Source organism: Podarcis raffonei, chromosome 11, assembly GCF_027172205.1.
Source record: "Podarcis raffonei isolate rPodRaf1 chromosome 11, rPodRaf1.pri, whole genome shotgun sequence".
Taxonomy (NCBI): domain Eukaryota; kingdom Metazoa; phylum Chordata; class Lepidosauria; order Squamata; family Lacertidae; genus Podarcis; species Podarcis raffonei.
Window position 1 is genome coordinate 31,453,185 of NC_070612.1, and position 13,601 is coordinate 31,466,785.

At 38.6% G+C, this 13,601-nt stretch overlaps 1 protein-coding gene across 10 annotated transcripts in view; it reads right to left on the reverse strand.

Annotated features, from left to right (window-relative positions):
- Nucleotides 1-13,601, reverse strand: part of SSBP2 (single stranded DNA binding protein 2) — a 116,244-nt gene that overhangs the window by 25,216 nt on the left and 77,427 nt on the right. For 5 of the 10 annotated variants that reach the window (XM_053409226.1, XM_053409222.1, XM_053409223.1 and 2 more), the window contains one exon: nt 1,749-1,832. The exons of the other annotated variants lie outside the window; for them this stretch is intronic. In XM_053409226.1, coding sequence (XP_053265201.1) covers nt 1,749-1,832 — 84 coding nt within the window. The remainder of the gene's footprint in view (nt 1-1,748; nt 1,833-13,601) is intronic. 10 annotated transcript variants of the gene reach the window in all.

Consider the following 13,601-nt stretch of genomic DNA (forward strand, 5'->3'; position numbering starts at 1 on the left):
TTATCAAATACCCACATTTTGACATAAAAACTTAAAATATTTTGGTTTAGCTCTACTTGCAATTCAAAGAACAATTTCTTGACTTTTGTCTTGTCTATAAAAACTGTGAGTCTAGTACCTATATCTGCATCTTTGATAATGTTCCAGTTTCAGGGATTCACATTATAATTGTAACTAGACATAGAACATTATTCTCTGGAACTTTGTTTACATGACACATAGAGAAGAGAATTAAAATAAAGATTACGATCTAGACAAAGTTTACAAACCCAATATATTGACAATGCAAATAAAAACTTGTAAATATTCATATAATATAAAAAATTGAGCTCTGTAACTGAGTCACTGATACAACTTGCAAGACCCAGATAGATCTTCATTTCCAAACTCTTACATTAATACAGCAGATGTTTGCTGCTAGGTTACTACGGTGCTAAATTCAATTATTTAAACTGCTCATTAACTGCATGCTAAACCCAAACAGCCTCTCTGCTAACTTGCAATGGAATCTCATTTTGTAGGCAGCTAGATATAGGAGTTTTAGGCCAGTATACTGCCTTTTGGATCAAAATAATTATAAAGAAGTGTTTAGTTGAAGGAATAATCAAGAATAACCCATATATCACTTGAACATATGCTATTTATATGGAATGCCCTTGGTTGACTGCTGTTTTCCTAAACAGCTGCCAACCTCTAAGCAAGAACTTTAAACAGTAAGACATATAATCTAAAATGTTTTCTGAACATTACATAGGTCAAAATTATGTAACATTACACACAACACGCAGAAATACTACCTGATATCAAAATACTAAGAGATACCGATGAAAAAGGAAAATAGCCTTATTGCTGAACTTGATTTGTACTTGATTTAAATTATTACTGGTGTACCACAATGCCTGTAAGTCAAGTTGTAGTTAGACAACACAGAACTCTGAATTGTGTAGCTTGTGAAATGCCATGATCTATTAAATGATGGATACAGATCTCTTAGCTCCCAAATCCCCCCTCCCCAAATTTTGGAAATGTTTACACCGCAAAGTAGGCACTATTTTGAAATACTCATTTGCTTAGTTCCCAATGGCCCCACATAAGAAGCCTACACTTTTCCCTCAGAATAAGAAACCACAACTAAAGATCACTGGTATGTGCTTAAGAACTGAAAAAACAAAGCCAGGTTCTAAGCCTATTTGAAAGAAAGTAAACGGTGCCATAAGAATAAATTAGTATATGAAAACATTCCAAATGATTTTCCAACATTTTGGCATCAAAGGGTTTGGCAAGCTTAACGAACAATAGTTGAAACCATCAATTTCCAAACTATTATTACATTTGTGTCAATCAAATAATGGTTTAAAATAGTCAATTGTTGGTCCAAAACATATGAAAAATGCTACATTCAGGAATTTCAGAAAACCAGATAAGTAGTAAGAATTCACATGTGTGAATACTATTGCGGAAAATTTGCTGGCCCACATTGTATGCCAAAACTGCTGTTACGAAGTACATGGGTATTGGGAAAATAACTAAGCAGACAGACAGACGAACAATACCACACAATTTATTAAGTAGATGGTGAGATTTATGGGGAAAGGGGACAGCGGGTAGGAAAAGTGTGGTTCAAAATACGAACCACTTTAGGTGGACAAGAGAAAAGTTAAATGATAAATCTGAAATGAGCAAACTATCGTTGTAATGGCAGTTGCAAGTAAAGTGTTTCATATGGGTGCTTTTGTATACCCTCCTACCTGACCATGAGGTCCCATCGTGGGATTGCTGGGGTTGTGAGTGGGGGGCTGTGCATGGGGTGAAGGCTGTGAACCTGCAGGTCCCTATGGATTAATAAAATTGGGGGGAAAGATTAGAAACATTCTTTTCCTAGGCTATTTATCCCATTTTATGCCTTATTTAATTTTAATTTTTTTTATTTTCCCCCAATTTCATTCCAAACTTCCAACACTTTTCAGGATGGAATATGACCTGAATCTGGGTGGCAGTTCCATCCAGGGTCTCAACACGCTACTTGCTCCAGTGCAGCGTACAAGCACCATTTTGAGTACTTTAGAAATGGTGATGAAATATATTAGCCCACTAAAAACCATTTAGCAGGACCACGCATATCAGACGCCCATTAACAGTGTAATTGCACATGCAGTCTTGCACTAGGAAAGACTTGTACCAGTGATTGGGCCAGAACAAACTACAAGAGACAAAACAATTTGGAATACTTCCACTGTACAAATTGAACAGTGATGCTAGATGCAAAAATATAGAATTTCACTGGCTGAAGGCAAAAACTTTTGTTTACTTATCAAATCTGCTGTATGTGCTTCATAACAGAGAAAAAAGTTTAATCCAAGCATGTGAAATGTCAGTAAGATGTGGGATGGGGAGGAAGATTATTATTATTTTAATCTGAACACTTGTTTTGTTAATTTAGGTACCTGTAAATTACCCTTAACCAAATTAATACAGCGAAGAATTTAAACCAATTTGCCATACTGTGCATAATAAATAAAAAAGTTTTATAAAAACTATTAGCTTCATTTTGAAGTTCAAGTGTTACCCCTGCAAAAAAGCAATACAAAAAGAACTGCAACTGTACCAACCTCATTTTTTTACTCAAATATCCCATGGGATGAACTAACATCTATATGAAGTCTCGTTGCAAAACACAATGTTATTCTGTCACACACACACCACCACCACCACCACCACCACCACAAAACATTTAGGACCAGAACCTATAGAAAACAGAAAACAGTTTCCAATATTTAAAAACTGACTTTTAGGTAGTGTTTTGGCAGAAGCAACAGAGCTTTAGGAGGCTGACATACAAACCCAAGATTAGTAAAACAATAACAGGCAGCAGGAAGTTACAAATGTCACAAGAGCAATCAAGCTGCCTACAACAGGACTCTGAAAACTGTGAGCAAAGAAGGAGGACACACAGCTCCATACAAATGAATCCTAGCATTGTAGAGTTGGAAGGGACCACCAGGGTCATCTAGTCCAACCCCCTCCAATGCAGTAATCTTTAACCTAATGTGGGGCTCAAACCATGCCCCTGAGATTAACAGTCTCGTGCTCTACTGAGTGAGCTATTTGTGTGGGGGAAATACTTGTACATTTTCCACAATAGAATAGCTTAAAGGAAAGGAAGTAGAGGGATAAGGACTACATCTCATCAGTGCTGGCCAGATGTGAGAAAAAGCAGGGTGAGCACTCAATCTGTAAGGCTTGTACTACTCTGATAGTACTAACTCTACAGCAGGGATTGAAAGTTTTCTAGTATAACATATATGGGCTTTTAGCTCACTCATTAACAATAAGAAATTAGTTTTACTTATGACACTCTTCTTCAAAACACATGGCTGCAGCAGGGTGCCACGAAAAATTAATTCCAAGATTTTATTATAGGATGCAAATTTGCTTTAACAATTCTGTGAACACTACTACAGGGGAGGAGAATGTCTTCTTTGGTGTGGATTTTGGGAAAATATGCTCTTCTCAATTTTTTGACTGATGATGGTTCAAGAAATTGTGAAAACGTGATTCCAAAAATAATATTGAACAGGATGTTAGATATTACAGACACTGACAGTGTGGATGTCATCTTCTTCGCTAATGTTACTGCTAAAGCAGGGGTCATAAGAAATAAGTAAAAATAAATTATATCTAATTACCAAAAAAAGCATTTTTTTTTTACTATGTTATGATGATAGTAAAATAGTAAATTGTGATAGCTGCCTTGGGTATCTTAGTAACAGAAGGTAAAGCAAAAATGCTGTAGTAAATTGCAGTGGCTAGGAACAGAGAGGAGGAAAAGGTTTAAATCAAAGCCAAGAGATCAAACAATGCAAGAGATACCTGTGAGTGTGCAGGTCACAACCATACTGACAGGACTTCAATTGCATTACACTATCATTGTGCTCTGAATAGTACTGAGACACACCTATATCTACCTTTTACACTGCTTTATTTTTTCAGCTTACTTGGGCCTGGCACTAGCAGCCAGCCAGGTTGGGCACAGTCCAATGGCCCCTCACTGGCCCAACCATGATGCCATTTACCTCTTTCCCCCAATGCTTTTTCTAGTAATAGGCAGCTGTTCCACTCCTGAACAAGAGCCTAGCTTGCCTCCCATCCATGGTGACTGTCTGCCATGTTAAATAACATGCCAAAGTAGGCTAAGTAATTTGCAAAGTAGAAAAACTAATATAAACCTACCATTAAAATATAAATATTCTTAATTAAAATACACAATAAAACAGTGTGATTAAAACACAGCAGGACTCAGGTTGAGAAATCAAGGGAACGCCTATGTAAAGAGGTGAGTCTTAATGCCCTGGGCTACAAACCAATGAAATCTATAGGAATCTATAGGCTGGGACATTGCATAATCAGTAACTTAAGACGGCAGGTGGCAACCACAGAAAGGAGCATAGCTTAGATCCTGTCAAAAGTGCCACCTTCCATCCACTGCTAAAACATGGCAGGCAACAGAGTGGTGTTACTACCACCACAAAAGCAGTGGAGGCAGAGAAAGCATATAGAGGCTGGGCTCTATCCTGTGCTTGGGTAAGAGGGAACTGTCAACCCCACAGCAACTGCCCCTTCCCCAAGAAATCTGGTCCTAGCCCTAAACATAATTTGTAAGAATATTTTTCTTCTTCTCTCTACCCAGTTTGCAGTGCCAAAAATGCGTACCATTTGTATATTACACAGTAGTCTCAAATCCAAACAAAAAGTATGTACAAAAGAACATAGAGCACTCCTGTGGCAACAGACTTTCCTGCTAATAAGAATGTCACATGAACATTCTGGAAGGAGCACACAATGTTCACATCAAAGAGCGAACCATTGCTTATGCAAGATGACTCTGGATTAGGTACATTATATAAACATGTTTTTAGTTTTTCTGAAGTTATCTCCATGAAATCGATGTATTCTGTTCTTTTACACTAGATGTCTCTTGAGTGTCTGAGAACTGGCTAGTCTATGTTGAAAAGGTACAATATACTATAACAACACGAATCACACTAGCGATTGCAAAATAGAAAGTCCATGAGTAATCCCCTAACCAGCAGGGCCACTTCTATGACAAAGCTGGTTTCAGAATATGTCTTTGTTCCTAAATTCTGAAACTAGAAAACTGAACTCCTGTGGTTCTTGTTACTAAAACCTTAAAAGGAAATTGTACATAAGAGGCTGCATTTATATACTGATGCTTAAATTAATAGTTTATGTATCATAAGAGGATTCCTTTACTAGGAAAAATCCAACAGGAATACAATGCAAATCCACAAAAACATTTATGCTTTGCTTCTAAACTGAAAATTATATTATATACATTTGCCCAATTTAAATAATTACCTGTTTTGAAAGCACATAGAAACAAGCTAAAATTGTTTGATGCAACTGCATTTGCTAAAGGACTTTCTAAGTAAAACAATGGAGCATAGAACAGCATGTTAAGGCCAATTTAAACACCACCAGCACCACTTATCCTCCATAAGCTTCAGAAAATCAGCCTGTCATCAATACAAGTCTTTACTTTATTCAGTTATACTGATAAATGAAGTAGAACTGATCAGTGTGAATTCTGTAGAAGCCAAAGGAGGACCACCACTTGTGCACGTGGGTCTGCCCCCAACACTGACACCAGTGGGGACATCCACTAACACAAGAGCTATTTTGGGGTTATTCAGAAATTTGGCTTACTTTATGTTGTATTTTATATCTGCACACATGTACAGTACTTCATTAAAATGCACCTCTAATAGACAGTGAGCTTGTCTGCACATCATGGTAAACTATTAGTTGGCATCCGTCTGTCTTGGAGACAATGGAAGAGCGCACCTTTGAAGGTGAAGTGTGAAGGAAAGTGTGAAATGGGAAAGTGGCTGTGGTTCCAGCGGCACATAATAGTCTGTTATGCATTGTAACAAGTTCATGTACAGCGGGGAACTAATAAATGGCTCATTTGAGTGTTGGCCTATATTTTTATGTACTGTTAACTTTGGAACACAGCAGGATGAATGAATAAAACAATCTAGGAATTTATTAGTTTGTGTTTCCTAAGGGGTAGTAAACCTAAAAGAGAATGTAGCTTCAAAAAAGTGCCAAACATGGATGAATTCACTATGAATTGAATTATCCTACAATCACTTTGCAATTTTTCTCCCGTATGCCTTTGCTGGCCATGAAAGGTCTGGCATTCCACTACTGTCCATATACATGGCTCGTTTTAAAGGAATCCAGCTCTGCCACAATATATATTTAGATGAAAATAAAGACAACTCTTTCTTACAGCAAGACTATTCAGAAGTACTTCTTCCCAAAATATTCCCAACATGGTTTTTATGAATTTCAGGTCTTCTCACACTAACTCATACAGCAAACAAATGCAAAACCCAAAAGTCTCCTAAGATTGGCCTGTGAATCAAGTTACAAAGCACTTGTAACTCTGCCTCAGACACAATAATCTTGACAAAATATATTTGTATGCCATGTTTTAACCCATACCACACAAATACTTGGTGAACTTCTTCATGTCATCTCCCTGTCTAAAAAGTATAACAGCATCTCTTCAAGATCTCCATATAATTTTACTCATAATGGTTCAAACACCACCTTCCCATTCTCCACAGGGCAGAACACAACACCTGGGATTCATACCACTGATTTTTTTCAATAGTCAAAGAGAATGAGTCAAAACTGGATTATCAGAGACATGCTGATTAATGCAAAGGGGAAACAAGTGCCTTTCCAGATGATAAAAATAATTGTTTCAGGAAAATGATATCCTGCCTTCAAGTAATCTGCTCGTTAAAAAAATAATAATTAAAAAAAATTCAATAAACCCCAGCAAATGGGAACAGCAGCATTTGGAAACTGTATAATGTTAGTTTGTCTCCTGCATTAATTGGGTTCCATAAGTTCAGGTTACTTCATTCTGTCACCAAAATGAGGAGAGAATCACAATATGTTTTCACAAGCTTTCCAGAAGTTCCCAGGTATGGAGTTGAAGGAAAGAACTCTGGTCACTGAGACAAATGCGGATGCGAGGTCTCTATGCGTGAACCACATAGAAAATACCAGGAACATTTCCTTCGCTGACTCTGAAGAGGACAGCATTCGAGACAGACAAATAGATCTTTTCTGAAATAATTCCACATTCTATATGTAAGTTGCAAAAGCTATTAATATCATTAGCACAAGGTAACTTACAATACATACAACTTCAAGATCCTTTGTAGACTAGAATCTGAAAAAAAGCTAATCATTTTAAAGCCACTCATTAATATTTAAGATTATTTTATTAATATATTCTATTCAACCCATTTTAATCAGAAAGAAAATTGAACTGGTAATAAGTCTTGCATTTAGTAATTTGTATCAACAACAATAATGTGGCAATAGGGCTATTGTAACTTACTGTACTCAATATGCCACAAAAAAATAGAAAATCTCACATTGACTTTATGGTGTTTTGAAATCCTTCCTTAACATGTAATTGTATCTTACATACACTATGACTATAAACTAGATAAACTACACTTCAATCCCAATACCAACCAACCGTTAAGTGAAAATGCAGGGAATACAGTAGCCACTAGATGGCAAGATAATCTTATATACTTCATATACTCATTTCCACAAGCTTTTACATAAGAACAGCATATAAAATGTGACTTTGAAACTAGCCATCAACAAATTTTCTCATCACTGTACTATCATATAAGAATGGCACTGGTAACAACACCTGATAATTTGGCAATTTTAAATTCTGTTAATATACCCCATAATACATCAAGAAACTGTCCACATAACAAAGCAATCATGCAGTTATTACCGTTTTCACATTTCTTATATGTTCTAGCTATTGCACCAACATTAATTTTAATCAGTCACTAGCAGAAGTTTAGCCACTGGTTATTTGCCTCTGAGTATCTGAGAAAATCTTTCTCTCAGAGCTTCAAGAGTTAACATCCTTACAGCATCTCCCTGGTGAGTTAAATATGAACTGTGTTCTATTCTCTGCATGACTTGACTTGGGGAAGGAGGGGTGGAAATCTATGTGCTGGCTCCAGAGCACCACAGGCAGTGTTTAGCTCATGTGCAGGAGTTTTTCAGTTCTCCCTTCCAGTAGCAGCTCCCTGTACCTCCAAAATGCACCCCCAGGTTGAGGCACCACAGAAGGCAGAAGAACTGCCACCAGATAAATATTGCCTTCTCCCCTATCCATTTTCCAGTCATGCATCACTGAGGGTTGGGCCAAATAAAGATAGGTCAAGAGTTTGAGGCTCAGGTACTGCAATAAGCATTACCAGCAAACAACGTGAACAATAGTAATTGCACATACAAATATATGACTGCTCTAACACCAGATTTGGACTAATGCTTGGAAGGCAGACACTGTCCAGCAGCAGACACATCTGGGAGCAAATGAAATCTATTTAAACCCAGTCCTAATCACTAACAGGTAAATTTTCTAAAACAGAAAGCTATCGGCCTTTTCAATATTCTCTTTTAAAGTGGCTAATTAGATAGATAGATAGATAGATAGATAGATAGATAGATAGATAGATGATAGATAGATAGATAGATAGATATAGATAGATGATAGATAGATAGATAGATGATAGATAGATAGATAGATAGATAGAATTATTATTTTAAAAGTGGCTAAAATCTGATTCTCGGAAATCTTTAGAAGGAATGCACAACTGGCTATTACACGGGAGTATTTTCTATTCATTTTTATTCATTCATTTCCATTTCTATTCCACTCTTCATCTATTCACGATCCCAAAGAGAGACAACATAAAATAACAACAACAAGTAAAACATTGTGCTATCTTCTTAAAAGGGCAGACAGACATCCATTAACCTCCAGCTGGATAAATTGTATCAAACCCCTGTAAAAGACAATGGAAAGAGGTATGTTCCACTGCCTCTAAAAAGTAAATAATGTGGGTATCAGTTTCACCCCAGAAGGCAGGGTAAGGATATTCTACAATTGGGGTGCTACCACATCGGAAGTGATATGTTGTGTCATCATACCATGTGCTTCACCTAGTGGTGCCAATCTGCCATCTTTCGGTTTCGTTAATTGCAACTATTTCCATTCTACCTAGTACTGCTCAGAATCAAGTGTGTTCCTCATCAATATTGCAGTATCACAGGTATTTTCAAGAGTTCTTTTTGAGAAAGTCCTTTGTTTAAAGGAAATTCCTCAAATGGCAAGGAGTTGACAATTTTGCTCAGCAGTGAGGAGCCGTTGCCCCTGCTGCTGCTGCTGCCTCCAATGTCGCTGTGACTAGCAATGACTTCTATTAATAACATTATGTGTTATTATGTAACCAATAAAGTTCTATACTGGAAGCATTGTGGCATTGCCTCCTGACACATGATGAGGTTATATCACTACCTGTCGTAAGCATAAGCAAATCTACATGTACCAAGAGAGCAAATCGGGAGACATGCACACACCGTGCAATGAGGCACAATTCCACTGCAGTTATTTCAAACACCAATTTCAAAAGGAACTTTTGCCACCCCCGAAGTCAAATAATGGACATGGGTTTTGAAATTGAGATAAATAGCTGGATGAGTAGTTTTTGTTTAGCCCAGTTCTGCCTTATTTCTATTTGTTTCTCTTTTTAAAAAAAATCCTTACAGAGCAATCTTACTCAGAAATAAAATCCATTGTGTTAAATGGGGCTTACTCCTGACGGTGTTTGGAATTATAACCCAAAGCTATTGCATAACCCATGAAACAGGCCATATACTGCTAAGCATATACAATGTGGTTAGTACAACTACAAGATTCCCTTCCACAGGTGAAATTTAAGCAGTTTGCACCACGTGGTGTGGAAGCTGCCAATATTCCTGGCCCCTGCCCTTCAGCACATACCTGTCAACATGAGGCTTGGAAGCACCAGGAAAGAACTAAATATAGAACCACTGGCTAGGGCAGCCATGTGGCAACATCACATACTGATTACACTTGATGCTCATTCACATATTACATATTAGCCACAACTGAAAGCTTCTATCTGTTTTGGTGGTGCCTGCTGTGAAGAATGATATTTAGATTCTGTACTGCATCCTATGGTCCAAAGTGTAGCATTTGCACATTGGCACAGGCTGCCCCTTATGGCAAAAATGACAGAGGTACTAGAACAGGAAATGGCTTTTTTGTAGCAGCCACAGAAAACAAACATGGAAATCGGTTTCAGTATTTTTGCCCCAGCATGAATTCCCCACACATACTAGTTCACAACGTCCTAGACTCCAAGCCAACAGCACATATAGCAGGAGACTGCAATCCCTAATGCCTGAAAATGTTTCCTTCAATTATTCTTTTTCCCTCATGTGTTGAGCATCAGAACTATGAACTACTTGTGCAAGCTCAGCATCTCTAAAAATGATGGCCCCAGATGTCTCGCTTCTCCTGTGGCTCATTCCAGCTCATTTCTTCCTCTACTTTCCCCTCTCTTATAAATGCAATTCAACACAAAGGTTCTCAATGGAACAGTCTCACTCCCTTTTTCCATGGGTTTATGCTCTTGTGTATTAAGGTGCTAGGGATCCTGCGCACAGGAAAAAATCTTCCTGCTGCTGGTTGGTAAGAAGCAACCTTCTTGTTTATGTGATCTTTATGTGGGAGGGAAAAGGGAGATGAATGCTATCACTACTTTAAAGCCAGCACTATGTGTGTGGCTGCTTGTTCTTTGCTACCTATATATTTGTCACTATAGTCACATAAAAGGTAAAGGTACCCCTGCCCGTACGGGCCAGTCGTGTCCGACTCTAGGGTTGTGCGCTCATCTCACTTAAGAGGCCGGGAGCCAGCACTGTCTGCAGACACTTCCAGGTCATGTGGCCAGCGTGACGAAGCTGCTCTGGCGAGCCAGCACCAGCGCAGCACACGGAAACGCCGTTTACCTTCCCGCTATAAAGCGGTACCTATTTATCTACTTGCACTTAGGGGTGCTTTCGAACTGCTAGGTGGGCAGGAGCTGGGACCGAAAGATGGGAGCTCACCCCGCCGTGGGGATTCGAACCGTCGACCATATGATCGGCAAGTCCTAGGCACTGAGGTTTTACCCACAGCGCCACCCGCATCCCGGTATAGTCACATAGTGAGTTTTCAATAACTTCTTTCAGAAATAAACCTAGTATGTCTTACTATTCAAGAAAGTAAAGAACATGGAAGTTGCAATAAGTGGTTAGGAGAGTCTGTTAAGTGCCTAACACTTCAAGTTAGTAATAAAAAATAATAGCAATTAAGGATATGCAGTCTAAAAGTATTTGGCCAATTCTGTCCAACAGTTGGGTGTCATGATTCAAAGGTCACTTGTACAGCTCTGTATGCAAATATGCAAGCAATACACAAAGCAATGAGCACAGCTAGTTATGTGAAATAGGAATCCACATGCGGAATAGCTATTTTCTTTGCATATGTTTGTGGAAATTTCAAACTGCACTCAAAATTAGCTCTGTATGCAGAAACCTGATGAGAATGTGTGCCACAGAAACCTAAGATGCTGCCAAGATTTCTGCTACACACCTACAATTTAGGGCACAGTACAGACAGCACCGGTGAGACCTGTGCAAATTGAGAGGGAAGTTTAAAGAATATCCAACACTTCTGCAGCAACACATCACCAGGGAAGGTTGATAACTGTGAGCTAGCTGCCACTGCAAAAAGTTTGTCCACCTTCTTATTGAACTTCTAAGGAATCCTAGTGTTCCCTGGAATACATTTCTGAAAACTACTTTCTATTCCAAAAAAAATCATGAGGTATTGCCTTTTGTCAGTCAGGGAGCTCACAATAATTTCCATTAATTTATTATTATTATTATTATTATTATTATTATTATTATTATTATTATTTACTTATACCCTGCCCATCTGGCTGGGTTTCCCTGGCCACTCTGGGCGGCTTCCAACAGGAGATTAAAAATACATTAAAATAAAATACATGGTGACATCTCCCCTTTAACTATGCTGGAAACATTGTTTCTGAACTAGCCTATTATTAAAATTGACTATCATAAGAGACCCATTGCACCTTCCTGATGACCAATACTTTACTCAGCTTTATATAGCCCATCTGTTCTTTTATGTACCTTTCAGTGCCACTGGCATCTACCAGTTTCTTCAAAGTTGGCATTTTCTGGTGAAAACTTTTTTTCTTTTGTTGTGTATTACAGTTTCCCCAAACAGAATGAGTGCATAATTTTATGGTCTTAATTTTATATTGATCAATATATTAGGAAAGAAAAGGTTAGCGCCAACGGCTAATGGCGGATTCCCTCCGAGCTCCGGAGGGAATCGGCTCCACAGGAACAGGGTCGTACCGCTGCGGCGATGCGGAGACCCTTAAAAATCACAGGCGGAGAAGCCTGTGAACCTGGTGACTCGGCGGGCACCATTTGCGCCCCCCCGACCTGCGAAGGAGCCTTTTTAAAGGCTCCGGAACGGGGGGCGGGGTGAGCGGCACGGTGCTGAGAGTCGACTGCTTCTCTTGTGGAGTGAAGCCGCGCTGCCATGGCTGGAGAGCGCTGACTTCTTCTTGTGATTTGGACTTCAAAATAACAACCCGTGAGTAGTACGGAAATTGGACTTTTAAAGAAAATTTTTCGGTGAATTAGATACGATCGGGGGAGGTGTAAACAGGAAGTCAGCCTCCTCCTCCTGTAAATAATCTAAAGCAAGGACCTGTTAACTAAGGTCGAGAGAAATTTTTTTTTTTATCATTTGGCAAAAGACATTAATTTCACGATTTGGCACTAGAAGAAACCTTACTGGAGGATAAGAGCTAAATTTGGTAGCTGAAGTGCCACCCCCCCGGACCCGGGAGTGATCCGCGAGAGAGCCTGTTGAAGGTATTGGAAGAGTTTGACAGCTGTCAAATTAGCTGTCAAGACGGAAAAAGAGAACTTTGTTTCTGTTGCTTCTGCTGGCTATATTTGTTACAATTTGACTATATTTTGTTGAAAACAAGGAAGAACTGATACAAACTAATTTGATTTTTGGATTTGAACTGGAAAGAACACTAAGTAACCAAAATCCCTCTAGAGGGGGTTTTGGGACATTACAAGAATGGCTGAAAGAGGGGAAATCCAAGCTGAACTGGACAGAGTCTTTGTTCTCTTGGGAAAGTTACAAGGCCAAATTGATGTTTTGGCTACAAATGTTACAACTCTGGACTTAACAGTAAACAAATTCATTGAATCTGACAAGGAATTGACTCAGGAAGCTCATGCAGCTGAACAAGAAGAGAAACTTGAGAGCTTAGAGAGTGTGAAGAAAGAGATATATGTTGTTCCTGAGAAAAAGGAAGGAGGAGCTGTAATTTTACAGATGATAAAGGAGAGCCAGAGGCCTGGCATGATGGCTGCAAAGGAAAATAAGAATTCGATGGTGAAAATTTGGTTTGAATTGGAGACTGAAGAATGGAGAGATCTTCTTGTGTGGAGATCTGAAGACCTAAGGATTACAAATCTGATTAAGGTGAAAGTTGGAGCTTTTGGGACATTTGGACTTAAAAGGAGTAAGAAACAAGATTTCATAGAATCATAGA